Raw genomic sequence first — 14,843 nt, 5'->3', positions numbered from 1 at the left:
AGAGAGATGGTCTGGACTTCCATCTCGGTGGGAAGGGCCAGATGGGATCCAGGCAGAAAGAGAACCAGGCAAAGGCTACAAGCATACAATTAACTTCTTGGTTGAGCCTTGAAAAAGGAGCAGGACTCCAAGGAGACTGCCATGTGGATAACGGTTCCGCAGAAGAGCGGAGAACCCGGGGAAGCCTAAGATAGACTAAAGTCTGAGATGGGCAGAAGTTGCTTAGTTTGCGTTTTGTCTGTTTTTAGGGTTTTATTGGACGATTCCAGGGAGAAGCCCTGAGACCTTCTGCTCTGGAAATAAACTGAGACTGAAGAAGAGCCCAGGTGAGGTGAAAGGCATTATATTTGCTACTATTATTTTGTCAGACATTGTTTGGGACTTTCATACTTCAAAAGGGATGGAACTGTTGTGTGACCTGTCTGGAAGGACAAGTCACCACCAGACCAGACCACTAACATCCCAAGGAAGAGAGCTAGATGGAGTTCTGAAATGTTGTTTCATGCCACACAGGAGCACTCTGGAACAGTGAGTCTATGACACAGAGGCAGCCCTTTCATACCCTGAGCTCATTTCTATCACAGAGGACTGAAATGGTCTGTTAAACTAGCAAACACTGTAAAGCTTTGCTTTTGAGAAATTTCTTTCTAGCACTACCACCAGAACTAGGACTTCCTTTCAAAGCTCCAGTGGCAAGCATTCAAGTGTTGGTAAGTCAGATCCTTGTTCTCGGGAGCAATGGGGACCAGGTACTTCAGGGACAAAGGGATGACATAACTCGCTGTGCTCTCTCCCATCCCCCAATTGACTCGATATCACCCGAACACAAGCATAGGTGTATTACAGTTTAGGTAGGACACTTCCAACCCTCACTTCAGATATATTTGGCGGAGCTGAGTCCTTCAAGTTGCAGGTCCAGCCATCTGTTCACTAGCACCAGTGTACTCCTCTGGACTCTTACAAGTGAGACTGGGTTGCGTACCATAAACCTGTTCCATAATCGTCATGAAATTGGAAATGACTAAGGCAGTCATTGTGTACCAGGTGAGCACAAACCCTCGCTACCACATCCGTGGACACTGGGGATCATGACTCACTTTGAATTCTCTAGTATAGACTCTACAGTATCCTCCATCCTAGCCTCAAAAAGTATAATGAAACAGTGATCTACAGCCACGAAATCCGAAGGCAGTTGCATCTATTTTTGCTATCTGAGAGAAGAGACCTTTAATACATGATACCTTGGACAGCACATAGTAGCAGTCTCCGTGGAAGGTGTATTTCTTCCCATCAAAGGTGGTGATGTGAGCACCTCCTTCCACTAAGCATGAGCCTGGACAGGGTAAGTGCTTGCACACCCACCTGCCTGAATCACAGATGCTATAAACACAAATAAATAAGGAATCAAAAATGGGGTTGGGTGTCAGAGGGACTGAAAGCACTGAAAAAATCTGTATACAGAGCACTATTGGGTCAGGACAAAGTACCCCTAGGTGCTTTGAAAATTTGTCATTGGCTGCTTATTTAAAACTCTCCTCTTCCACATATCACAGACTCAAGATGCCATAAAATTGGCTCACTGTAGCGTCTTGATATTGCGACACATGGAAAGGCACCATGACTTTTGCAGCAGGACATATACAAATAGGTAGCAACTCTGCTGACAGATCCATGCACAGTGATTCTGAGAGTGGTTTCGAGTGAATTGTAACCCTTACCATTCTTCACATTCATTGGTGATATTTTGCCCAGGTGAATACAGGGATCCATGCTGTTTGCAGTGACATTGGTTAACAGAGACACAGCCTCTCCCACTGACATCATCATACACAGTTCCTACAAAACACAACCGTAGGCTCTCATAGTTCATGTCAAAATACCAGCACCAACCAACCTAGGAGAAACTCTTGCAGTAGGCACACTCTAAACCAGACCCAAAATTAATGATAACTGAGGATATCAAAAGGAGATTAGGCCACAGAGCTTCCATTGTTTTTAATGCTTAATTTAATATTTTTAATGGAAGTTGTGTGGCTAAATCCCCTGTGTCACTCTGAAAATCTCAACTTAAATCTGTACATTCTAAATGATTGGATTTAAAATTCACTTAAACTATTGTTGTTGTGCTATCACTGTGAAGATATTTTCCAAGGTTGGCAACAGGGTCTTGAATTTTACATTTGAGCTCCTTGTCACATAATATTAATAATATCTCCATGTAGATAATATATATGTAATTATGCCCCTTCTCAGGGTTACCGACAGGGTCTGAAACTCTACATCTAAAAACATGCATGTCTACTGCTTAATCCAAAGGACCAACTCTCAGTTCAGAGGTGGTAATAGTCTCATACACCACATGCCTAGCCACAGACAGAAATAAAGAGCCTAACTGAGTTAGTGTGAGTTAACTAAAGCCAAGCTCATGCATTACTTTTGTAAACATGCTAGAATTTTATTAATTTACAAGGACAAATTTACTCCACTGGTAAAATGTATTCATTTCTAAAATGTAACTTGCTTTATACTGAATATTTAAATCTTAACTCCTTGTGGGTTCTTTTTAGTGAAGGTAAAGTGTAGATAATACAGCCTTTTTCAGATATATTCTGCAGTATATGAAGAGACTTGAATCCAAACCTATTGCCTCATATAGAACTGAGATACCTACCTTCAGGGCAGAAGCAACCATCCATGAAGTGTTCCTCACAAAGGCTGCTGATCTCCAAATGGGAACAAGTGCTTATGCATGGTGAGCTGCTTTCCTGGTAGATCATGTTTCCAGGGCACGTCTTAGCTAAAATAATGAAAGAAAAAGATCAGTGACTTGTATATAAACTCTGCGTTCCACAGAAACCACAGAGCATATATTGGCTCCAACTAAATCAATGGAATTGACTCAATTGGCAGCAATTTTGCCAAATGTATTTAATGTGTTTAATTTCTAGACCACTTTTTTTCTTCTCTACATTCTTTTCTTGCTTCTTGAACAGAAGACAGTGATTCGAATCATGCTTCCACTGTAATTAATGGCAAAAAATCCCATTACTTTCACAGGAAGCAGGATCAAACCATATGGCTTTCAGTTGGAACATAATTTCTACTTCCAATAAATGTCCTTAATAACAAAGGCAAGGGAGGAGGAAAGAGCAAATACACAAGATGAGCAGTTTTAAATGTTTCACCCAGGATGAACTGATTGCTCTGCCAAGTCTGAGAAGATGCTTACGGCAAACCTCTTCTGTCCTCCAGTTTCCAGGTCGGCCACCAGCATGGGAGCATTGGCGAGAGTACTCAGAGATGGTGTTACAGAGGCAGAAGGAATCCTCAGCTCCCTGGCAGGCACACTTATCCTGCATACAGGCTTGAACATACATCTCCAGGTTCAGACGGGACTCACAGTCAGCGAATACTGAAGAAGTCAGCAGACTCACACACTCATCACGCTAAGGAGGAGAGGGGGAAAAAAAGAAATGTTTAAAAGGTATCCCTGGTACCTAAGTTTCTAGAGAGGTTCCTTTGTGCTTGGCTTCTGGACATCACTAATGGTTGCAAAAGAGGGATGAGTCCAAGTCTTAGGTTATCTCTAGATAATTCTGTGTCAGAAACAACACACGTGCAACTAAGATCTTTCATCGGTTCTACCCCTCCTGTTAATGCCATTGGAGTTAGTTAAGGACATGGTATGTGCCATGGAAAGTTCCAGACTCTTTACCATCTCCACACTCAGTGGTCTCCCCACGTTGCAGGAATGTCTCCACCTGCCAGCTAAGTAAAGTTGACCACTATGATTACTCACATGCTGATTACAGGTTGCGACAGTCTGTGTTTCATCAGGGTCCTCACATACTGTGTTGGGTTTGTTAATCTTTTGCATATTTCCAAATGTGATCGGATTGAAGGTCATGTCTGCGAGGAAGATGTAAAAAAGCCTTGATAAACACAGCAAACTTAACAATACACATCTGATTCCTGGCACTTTAGTGATAAAGCAAACTGTTTATTATATATCAGGCACTGTACTGACTATTTTAATACTTTTAAGTATATCCATTTCAGATGGACATACAAAGTTCACTAGTATTCCAAAAAGTGAGAAAGTCTACACCAGGAGTTCTCAAATGGAGGTTGGGACCCATCAGGGTGTCGTGAAGTTATTATATGAGGGGTTGCAAGCTGTCAGCCTCCACCCCAAACCCCGCTTTGCCTCCAGCATTTATAATGGTGTTAAATATATTAAAAAGTGTTTTTAATTTATAAGGGGGGATCGCACTCAGAGGCTTGCTATGTGAAAGGGGTTACCTGTATAAAAGTTTGAGAACCACTGGCCTACACCAACAAAGACTCCACAGAATCAGCTGATTCACTTGAAATATAGTACACCATTAATAATTTATCTCTATATCTCTTAGCAATTGCTGGAAAATCTCTGACGGAATTTAAATTCCTGTACTGTAAATCCTACCTTTGCCCTCTTTGATGCTTTCACATACAATATCTATATGCCTGCCTTACGTGGTATCTATATATACTGTCAGAGCCTTACCGTTAGAGATAAATTCATTGTAGAGCTGCTGCCCATTGTAATCCCCACAAAGACCACATGTGTTGTTGTTAAACTTGGAATCCAGTTCCAACTAAATAATGAAAACAAAATCAGAAAGAAAATCAGCTGTAGCACTAAAAAAAAAAAAATTCCCAACAAGAATAAATTCACTAGTAGGGGAAGTTAATAGAGGAGAGATAATGAATGCCTCTCCATTGTAAATTAGCTTTTAGTACATCTAACATAATAGTAACACAGTCCAATGCAAACAATCACCATGGGAAAATAAAAACATATAATGGAAGAATGTGAGAAGTTACTATACCAGAACGGTGCTTCTTGTCAACATTATGTCAAAGCTTAGGAAGAAGGGGTGCTTTATATAACAAACTTTTTCCCTTAAGGGGTGAATTTACTCCTTGTTGGGAAGCTGAATAACAGAGCACACCAATCCTCCAAGAGACAATCAAATGGATTGCAGATCAGAATTTGTTAGGATTTTTTAACCAAAATATTAGCTGTTTCTCATTCCCGTCTCATCTTCTCTTGAGAGCGAAGGAAAGTTCATTTCTATGCCCAACTCCAGTTACATGATGGATAAAGGAACCTTCTCATCTGGGAATAAACTATCTCCATTCCCAGTTGGAAGAGGCTGCTTAACACAATGACTCTGTTTGGCTTATGCTAATTTGTTAAAACCGAACAGTAGCAAAAGTAAAGTTCAGTGTCAGACGTACCATCAGTGAATCTTCACGGTTCCACATTAGAACCAGGCCTGCTCTTGCATAGACTTTAGTGTAGATTTCACTGTTCTCAATCAGCAAACCGGAACTATAATACGGTGTTGTTACACTGAGAAGAAGAAAGTCAGAGATTTTGTATTAGATGTAATGTAGAAAACAGAAAAGAGTAAACTGAATGTCTTAGGTGTTGCAAGAGAAACATCAGAGTGCATGGAAGAAACAGGCTCTGCAGATTACACTTTTCTGGCCTCCATCTCTGAGTCCCACGCAGCTGTTCTCTGTTGTACAGGACAGACTCTGTTTAGCAGGGAATTAAATCCCCTTCCTCTCAGATACTTGCTGAGCTAAGTCATATTTTGTCTGACCTGGTTTAAATTGCTCTAATCGGCATTCATTCCAGTTGGTCACAGAAATCCAGTTCAGATTCTTCCTATTTCAAAGCAGTTTTGCAGACTTCTCTGCCTGATGCTTACACAGACTTCATTAGATAACACTTATCTCCTGTGGCCATCACATGTAAAATTTAAGACTTGACATGTTGGTGCCATCTGGAATTTACCTTGACAAAGCAAGGCAATCTTAGAGCCACAGGCTCCTTAAAGGGATAGATTCTCTATCTCAGGTTAGGAAAGAAGGCAAAATGCCAGTGAAGAAACGTGATTCAGTCAGTAAAAGCAAAAAACAAAGGACCTGAACCTGGGAGAGTGAATATTCACTGCTTACCCATGATTGAGGTTCACATGGCAAATGGGCACAAGAAACTGAATAGTGTCTTTCATTTTCCAAAAATCATGTACTGTTTTAGGAGACTGGATATGCCCTTTAAATAACTTTTATTTTTTGAGAGAATGGCCTAATGATTTGGGATGGGGACAATGCAGACATGGAGCATGATGTTCAACAGAAGTGGAAGAAAAATGTGAGGAGAAAAGTGCTTGTTAAAAGCATCAAAATTCAATAATCTAATTATGAGATGAATCATTAATAGAATCAGCAGACGTCATTAATTTGACCCAAGTATTTCAAACAGGATTGAACAAAAATGCTGTTGACTGATAAGAAGCTGATCCACTTAATATCCACCCTTATGTTCACTGTGTACACAAGCCACAATGCAGAACTTGGTTGGGTGATAAAAGCATTCCCGCAAACAGCTTCTTACAATAAAACCTAAAGAGCTCAATACTTGACCAAACAGAATTAGTTACATTGGAATCCAGCCAAATCAATGAATAGCTATTTCCTTCTCTACACAGGTCTCAGAGCAAATGCTACTGCTAGTTTAATGGTGTGTGCCCAAGCATACATCCCCTCTCACAATTTCTTTCCTAGCCTTTCACAGGGGTATTTTAAGTCTTAATTTCTTGATGCCAGAGCTTTTCTAACTACTCATCTTGCACATTTCTAATGCATGCAATCACGTTAGCTAGAGTCTAGACACCAAATAGAAACTCACAAGCTAACATTCGTACCACAAGCTACAGGTCACATCATGAACATTGGAGCATGAACATTTTTTTAAAACATTAGGCAGCTACTCGAGAGCATGGAGTCTTCTGGGATGGAGCTTTTCTAATGCTGACTCTAAACTAGGGAATCAGAATAGAGGAGTTTTGTAGCATTTACAGAACCAACACTGTAGCACCAAGCCTTGACATAAATAATTGTTCTTTCTTCTATTCTGATTTCCACCTTTGTACATTTTCTTTCTTTCACTCTTTGATTTTATAATTGTTTCTTTTCTTATCTTATACAGGGCACCTGTAAAGTAGTAAAAATCCAATTCTGAAGATTGCCTGGGTGGAACATGCAACTATATGCTGATACTGGAGTTTGCAATGGGGACCCATACTTACTAGGATGGCTATGAGTATCTGCTGTGGGATGGTGTTTGGCTTGCCTGTGTGTATCAGCTATGCCATTGAGATGCATAGAAGTCGCATTTCAAAAATCTTTATCTGTTCTATGGAGCCCAAAATTCTGTGACAATCCACAGAAGAACTAGAAAGTCTTAGGGTATGTCGACACTAGAAATGTAATATAAACTAGTAATTACTGCAGTGATACATGTCCATACTACCCTCCTTGGGTCAGTAGTGCACATCCTCACCAGGAGTGCTCTAACAGCTCTGCTGGGAGCACCCTGCTGGGACCCTGGCTGCCCCACAAGCTCCCAGGCTCCTGGTGAACTGCCTCCTCTTAACTCCCCCTTCCTTGCTGGGAGCTGGGGGAAGATGCCTAGGGCTTCTTGCCCTCAGGGAGCGGGGACCAGTTGCCCCAGCTTCTTGGTAACCCCCACCACTCCCTGCTGGGAGCCGGGCAGCCTTGTCAATTTGAAATTTGAACGGGCGCTAGGGCGTCTTGCTGTAGGGTGACCAGATGTCCCAATTTTATAGGGACAGTCCCAATTTTTGGGTCTTTTTCTTATATAGGCACCTATTACCCCCTACTCCCTGTCCTAATTTTTCACACTTGCTGTCTGGTCACCCTATCTTGCTGTGGCTCCCAGCTAGGAACAGGGTCTGAAGCCGCCAGGGCTTCTCACTCTAGTGCAGAAACTAACATAATTAGGTTGACGTAATCTGCCTTATGTCGACCTAACAGTGTGGTGTAGACCAGCTCTTAGAGACTCACTCTTTCCAGCACTCTGCTGATTGATATCTCAGGACCCCTTCCAAGCTGCAGAACTACTATCAGCAGTGAAGGACTAAGTCCAAGTGTTGAACTCAGACCCAGGCCATCTCCTCTAGGCAGAGCATGGTCATCAAATCACTCAATATTATGATATAATTTGAAAAAAAGATGTCACCAAATCACCATCTGAAGAGCTATCTGATTACCATAATATCCTGTATTAATTTTGTGTTGGTAGTCAATGGATTGGGTCTTCCCCAGTCACTTTTTAAAATTATATAGCTTTCATTGCATTGGCATGTAGTGATATTTTATATGTCACTGGGACATGTGCCACAGGTATGGTTTAAAGAATATGAATGTCTATAGAACATTGAATCCTATACACAGTGAAAACCTGTTCCACAAGTCTTTTTTTATTAGGGTTATATTGTTTTATGAACAATACTTATGAGAAGAATAGGTTCAGTGCATGGGAAAGCAAACTTTAAGGACCCCTAAAAAGTTGCTTGTGAATTTCTTTTTAACACTTTGGTGCACAACTAAGCAATCTCTCATTTTTGGCAGTAATATATGTCAAAAGACTTCATGATATTTCTGGATATATTCTGGCTTGGTGCCTGGAAAATAGAATGTTATTTTCTATTCCATAGTAGGCATTCACTGGAGTGGGTATGACAGTTTTTCATAAAACTTGGGCTCTAATTAGAGGCAGCAATGACAACAGAAGGGTACATATTTATTTGATCATGTTAAAATCTGTTAAACCTGATCCAGGTTCTGGAACCCTTACTCCAGTACTTTACCTAGCAAGTGTCTCATTCGCCTCAGTGGGTCAATTCAGAATATTGTGTTCCTTCCCCAGAATTTCTTTTGCCTGGGCTCACAATAGGTATCTTAATGCTACATATTGTACAGTTCTATTTGTCTATGGAAGCATCTTGCTGGACATTTCTTTGAAGAATTATGATACTAGAAAAACTCACATTTGCTCATCCACGACAACCGCATTTTGGGTGAGGTAGATTACAACATCCTTTATGGTGATCAGGACATATTGGATGTTAGGGTGTCCATTTTCATTCATAGCACGCTGGATGTGGACTGAGAACTCCTGGTAAGACTCTCGGCAGTCAGAAGCAAAGTTGTAATCACAGAGGCCAGGGAACTGGTAGAAGTCTCCATCAAAAGATTTGAAATGATTGTTCCCCCAGGTACTGCAGACGTAGTGGCCATGGTTTTGGGTTCTGCCTGTTAAGTTATGGAGAAGGGAGGAAGAAAGTGAAATAAAGTAGCTAGCACCCATTGATAATAAGCAACATTACACAGCAAGACAGCTAAGGAATGATACTTAAATGATTCAGCTATGGCATACTACTAGGCTTACACAAGAAGACAATCTGCTATGTATACAGAACAAGCCATTTATAAATATATACACAACAATTTGCCAAAAAACCAAATCCCCAGTGTTTGCATAATAAACAGACGATATGTGCCTCTCTCTGGTTGAGAGTCATGCATTTTTCCATGCAGCTGGGGCCTGGATACCTCTTCGAGTTCTGACTGCATGTGTGATGGATGAGAGCACTTGCTGTTGAAACTGAGAAGTAGAAATGGGCACAATTGGTTGCACATAGTTTATTCATTGAAAAAAGCAGTTTCTGTAAGCCCGAAACTATTTCTGAATTTGAACAAAGTTGTCAAAAAGTTTGTCTCAAATAATTTAGGGGGGTTCTATTCACAAAGGGACTCGGGCTCCATTCACAGAAGAAGAAATGGTAGCTGCTTCTTTACACTTTAGAAGCCTTAGTGGTTAGGGCACTCCCCTGAGATGTAGGAAACCTGGGTTTAATCTCCTCCCTCTGCCTAATGTAGTGCAGGGACTTGAACTTGGTTATCCCACATTGCCAGAGTCTGCCATAACCAGACTATAGAGTCATTGTCATATACTCTCTCTCTGGTCCAATGATTAGTCAAGTATTTTATACAAAATGGAATAGCTTTAACAGGAGAAACTGAGAGACACACCTTCCAGAGTAGCTGATGGCCTAGCGGTTAGGGCACAGGCTAAGCAAGTGCCCTAACCACTGGGCTAAAGGAGGCTCCTCCTTGGCCTTTTTATGAATCTAACCCCTTAATTTCCCTGTTTCTTATTGTTAAAATGTCCAAAAATGAAACCGAATGCTCTCTTCAACTTAGCAGAAATTTTGGCTGACTTTTTTGATTCACTGAATTTTTTCAGAATTTGACATTTGGTTTGACCCAAAGCAATTTTGTTATTTATTTATTTTTCAGAACCGCGAGTGAACAAAATAAATGGGTTATTTTCTCAGCTCTACTGAGGAGCTTTAACACTCCTGTCATATGACACTCCCATACCATTAATGTAGGCTCAGGCCAGGATGGCAAGTGTATTAATTTATTCTAAATAATTCTGTTACTTTTCCAATTTTTTTGCAAGATACTTTACAGGAATTAATCCCTTATGTAATCCAAATTCCAAGTGTGAATTCATTATTTCCATTCAAAATAGTGACTTGGAGTACCATCGATATTCACAAGAACTGAAGATAAGACAACAACTAAACTATATCAGGAAGGTATGAAGAAAGCAATAGCAACCAAACGTTTGGAGGTCTCAAACTCATTCCACCACCATTGTCCACAACAGTAACTGACACAAATTTAGCACAATTTACATTCTTAAAACTGCAATTACAGGGTTTGTTGTAGATTAGGTTTGAGGTTCATTGTCAGAGCTATGTGTGATAAGGGAAGCAGCCAAGCAAGCATTAGCACGCCTCACACTCATAAATACTAGATTAACTCTCAATTTTTAAATTGATTGAACAAAACCATAGGTCCCCTTGAACAATTCATATTTGAAGGCATCAAGACATACTGTATGTAATACACACAGCAGAGCAGGCGTCGGCAACCTTTCAGAAGTGATGTGCCGAATCTTCATTCATTCACTCTAATTTAAGGTTTCACGTGCCAGTAATACATTTTAACATTTTTAGAAGGTCTCTTTCTACAAGTCTATAATATATAACTAAATTATTGTTGTATGTAAAGTAAATACGGCTTTTAAAATGTTTAAGAAGCTTCATTTAAAAGTAAGTTAAAATGCAGAGCCCCCAGACCAGTGGCCAGGACCCGGGCAGTGTGAGTGCCACTGAAAATCAGCTCACGTGCTACCTTTGGCATCTGTGCCATATGTTGCCTACCCCTGCAGCAGAGCATCATATTTATAGTTCATGGGTCTACTTTGCTCGCTACATGGCTCACTTTCTCCAGAGATCTATATGTAACACTGACAGACCCCGGTTGTCGGTGGGCGGGATTGAACCTGGGGCCTTTGGAGCTTAGTGCTGGAGCCTATACCACATGAGCTAAAAGCCAACTGGCTGTTAGCTAAGGTGGTAGTGCAGACTCAATCTCTCTCTCTTCAAGTGGTCTCGGTGCCACAAGATGGGACAGAACACCACATCCAGGGGTGTGTGGATTGCATATAGATATTGTTTGCTTTGGGAGAAGTTCAGGGATCCTGTAGATAGCCTAATTTCTCTACTTTCTACTCCATCCAAACAAATCCCTGTGTTGCAGCATTGCCCTCTTCATTTAAAGAAGGGTTCACATCCATCCTTCCAAAGCCCATCACTGCTGATTCTTGCATCCACTAGAGAGTGGGATTGGAAAGCAATCCAGTATGTTCCCTTCCTCCCAGTTACTAACATCAGGGGCTCTCCTAGCCATAGTATATTAAAGAAGGGACCAATCCCAGGATCCAACCTCCTGATCACCTGCACAGGAATGCATCACCCAGTTGTACCAAAATATTTGCTATTTTCAAAAATACATATTCATCCTAACACCTCAAGCTAATTAAATTGGAGACTCATTCTTTTAGAAAGGTAGATTTAGAAATTATGGACTAGGATTGCTGAAGTAATAGGTTAAAAAATGATCTAGTCCAAGTGTTAACAATATATACATCTTTTGGACAAGAAAGCATATACTGCTATTTCTGAATAGCCAAATGCAGAGGTTTCCTTATGACACTCATCCCCTTTCCCTGTTGCTATTGCTTGGTACCTGCAGAACTCCTGCAAACCTTCATGCTAGACAATTGTTACTTCATCACATACATCAAGCTAGAGATCAATATAATGGATTCAGGCAGCCACAAAGCTCAGAAAGAAAACTATAGAATCTTCCTCCAAAAGAATCCACATCTATTTCAGCTCATACATTTGGTCTTAGCATTTGAATGTCAAAAATAAAGGGAGGACATTTGATATCATAATATTCCCTTTAATTATTTCATCGCGTGTTTAGCTTTTTCTTAACTGCACTAGTTAAATCTTTCTACCCTTTTCCAGTGGGAAATTCCTCACCATCCCATTTCTAGATCTTACCTTTTTTAATTTCATTAGCACAGGAAAGAGCCAGCCAGAGTGCAAAAAGGCTGGCAAGTCTTAGCCCCATGGTGGCTAAGCTGGCTGCACAGCGAACCTCTTCAGAAAACCTCTCTTTATATAAGGCCCTTTGGTACAATTAATGCCATCACAGGGGAGGACATGTAAAGTGAGAAGGAGGAGTAGGGAGGAACACAAAATGGGTGCAACGTTTACTGAGATAAGAAAGTAAACAGACAGTTTTTTTTCATAGCAAAATTGGGAATCTGGCATACAGGATGCACGACAGTATTGATTCAGTTATCATGCAACCGGAATTTTATTGTCTTTTTATATGTTAGCTCATCTAAGCTTAACCCACAATAACCCTTGGGGACAGTCGAACAACAAGGGAATCCCTTAAATGAAGCTTAACCTGGGATATCCTCAAGTGTCTGCTTTGAAACCAAGAATTTTTAATTTTGCATTATTGCTCAGAGGTATTTATGTACAGATTAAATAATGTTTGTAAAGCACCTTGAAGATGATATTGGCACTTGTGGGTAGGCCCGACCAAATTCACAGTCCATTTTGGTCAATTTTACGTTCATAGGGTTTTAAAAATCGCACATTTCATGATTCCAGTTATTTAAATCTGAAATGTATGGTGTCATTGTAGGGGTCCTGACCCAAAAAGGAATTCTGGGGGGAGTTGCAAGGTGATCATACAGGGAGTTGCCGAACTGCTGCTACCCTTACTTCTACACTACTACTGGTGATGGCACTGCCTTCAGAGCTGGGCAGCTGCAGAGCAGCAGCTGCTGGCCGGGAGCCCAGCTCTGAAGGCAGAGCTACCACCAGCAGCAGCACAAAAGGAAGGATGGCATGGAATGGTATGGTATTGTCACCCTTTCTTCTGGGCTGCTGCCTGCAGAACTGAGTCCTCAGCCTGTAACTGCCACTCTCTGGCTGCCGAGCTCTGAAGACAGCAGCACAGAAGTAAGAATGGCATGGCATGGTATTGCCACCCTTACTTCTACGCTGCTGCTGGCGGGGCACTGCCTTCAGAGCTGGATGCCAGGCCAACAGCCGCCGCTCTCTGGACACCCGGCTCTGAAGGCAGTGCAGAAGTAAGGGTGGCAATACCAAGCCCCCTGCAGCTCCCTTTCTGGTCAGGCCCCCAGTTTGAGATATGTTGGTCTCTCCCATGAAATCTGTATAATATAGGGTAAAAGCACACAAGACCAGATTTCACAAGGGGAGACCAGATTTCACAGTCCGTGACGTGTTTTTCATGGCCTTGAATTTGGTAGGGCCCTACTTATGGGCTAAATGTTGTTATTATATGTTATCTGTTCCAAAATTACAGTGCAATTAACTTTTGGGATTTCTGTTCTGGGACTCATACAGCGCTAGATCCTCAGATGGTATAAATCACTGAAATACATCTACTGAAGATCTAGCCCATAAAGTATATTGTATTGAAAAGTATTTAAAATCTCTGAGGGTGATCTCATGCAACTTCAAGTACTCCATACCAAAGACAGCGTCCACGAAACATCTCTGCAGTGCTACAAAGTCCACCAAAAGTTTATGGGAGGGTCTCAAAGCAAACACCACTATTTCAGGCTTTAATTAAAGAAGGGGGAAGTTGTAATCCACACCCATCAGCATTATACCTAGGCAGTGCAGGTTTTCACATAGAATGCCCCCTGAACCATTTATTTTTGTCATAAATAAATTGCTTATGTGCTGCTTTACTGATAACCTGTCACTCTCTCTTATTCCCCAGGCCAGCTGTTTCAAAAGACTGCAGCCTGAAAAAGGAGAGGAAAAAAAAAGGGGATTCTTGGGCAAGTTACAAAACCTGAGGTTAGTTCATAGCATTGCTATGGAAATAACTGCCTTCAACATGCATTTTCCTATCTCTCTCTCTCTCTCTCCTGTTCCTCGTCACAAAAGTTTCCCTGTAACCTTCCTTAGTAGGGAAAAGACCTTCTCATTTCAGTACGTCTTTAACATTACTGCTTCTCAGCACTCACAGGCTCCTCCTAGTCCATTCCCTTTATAGTCCCAAGCAAGAGTTTCTCCTTGCAGTTTTTCTACATAAACCTGTAAGTCTTTCAGCAGATCATTCTTTGTCTCCTTCTAGTTGCTCTAACAGAACTTTTAAACTTTTCAAAACAGCTGGGGAAACCAGACTGTCTTTTAAAAAGTGTCTCAAAAGAGAAGGAATAAATACCCCACAAAAAAGTCTAGAGTGAGTTTTGGAATAGAATATTCAAGTAAAGAGATATAGATCCTTAGAATAAGTGTTCCATTTCTAGTCTTTCCCCTGACTGGCATCAGATATAATCAATCTTCAAAAATGGCAACAGTGTCCTGTGTTTGTCCTGTGTTCAAGAAACTTTCACTCAAGTGCACAGCAGATACAACATTAAATATGAACTCTTTAAGAAAAGAAACATTTGGGGCTCTTGGAGGACTTTAATGACCTTAACAGAGACATGTTGTTTG

The 14,843-nt window shown here is 41.0% G+C and overlaps 1 protein-coding gene across 1 annotated transcript in view; it reads right to left on the bottom strand.

The window, feature by feature from the left end:
* Positions 1-12,417, bottom strand: part of MUC2 (mucin 2, oligomeric mucus/gel-forming) — a 79,519-nt gene extending 67,102 nt beyond the window's left edge. Inside the window, exons 1-10 of the mRNA XM_050955974.1 lie at positions 12,348-12,417; positions 11,501-11,503; positions 8,910-9,174; positions 5,284-5,398; positions 4,547-4,637; positions 3,800-3,909; positions 3,230-3,446; positions 2,672-2,797; positions 1,719-1,836; positions 1,242-1,380 (exon numbers count right to left, since the gene is read on the bottom strand). Coding sequence (XP_050811931.1) covers positions 1,242-1,380; positions 1,719-1,836; positions 2,672-2,797; positions 3,230-3,446; positions 3,800-3,909; positions 4,547-4,637; positions 5,284-5,398; positions 8,910-9,174; positions 11,501-11,503; positions 12,348-12,417 — 1,254 coding nt within the window. The remainder of the gene's footprint in view (positions 1-1,241; positions 1,381-1,718; positions 1,837-2,671; positions 2,798-3,229; positions 3,447-3,799; positions 3,910-4,546; positions 4,638-5,283; positions 5,399-8,909; positions 9,175-11,500; positions 11,504-12,347) is intronic.
* Positions 12,418-14,843: the final 2,426 nt, after the last annotated feature.

This window comes from Gopherus flavomarginatus, chromosome 5, assembly GCF_025201925.1.
Source record: "Gopherus flavomarginatus isolate rGopFla2 chromosome 5, rGopFla2.mat.asm, whole genome shotgun sequence".
Taxonomy (NCBI): domain Eukaryota; kingdom Metazoa; phylum Chordata; order Testudines; family Testudinidae; genus Gopherus; species Gopherus flavomarginatus.
The sequence above is the reverse complement of the archived record's forward strand: the minus strand, read 5'-3'. Positions and strand labels throughout refer to the sequence as shown.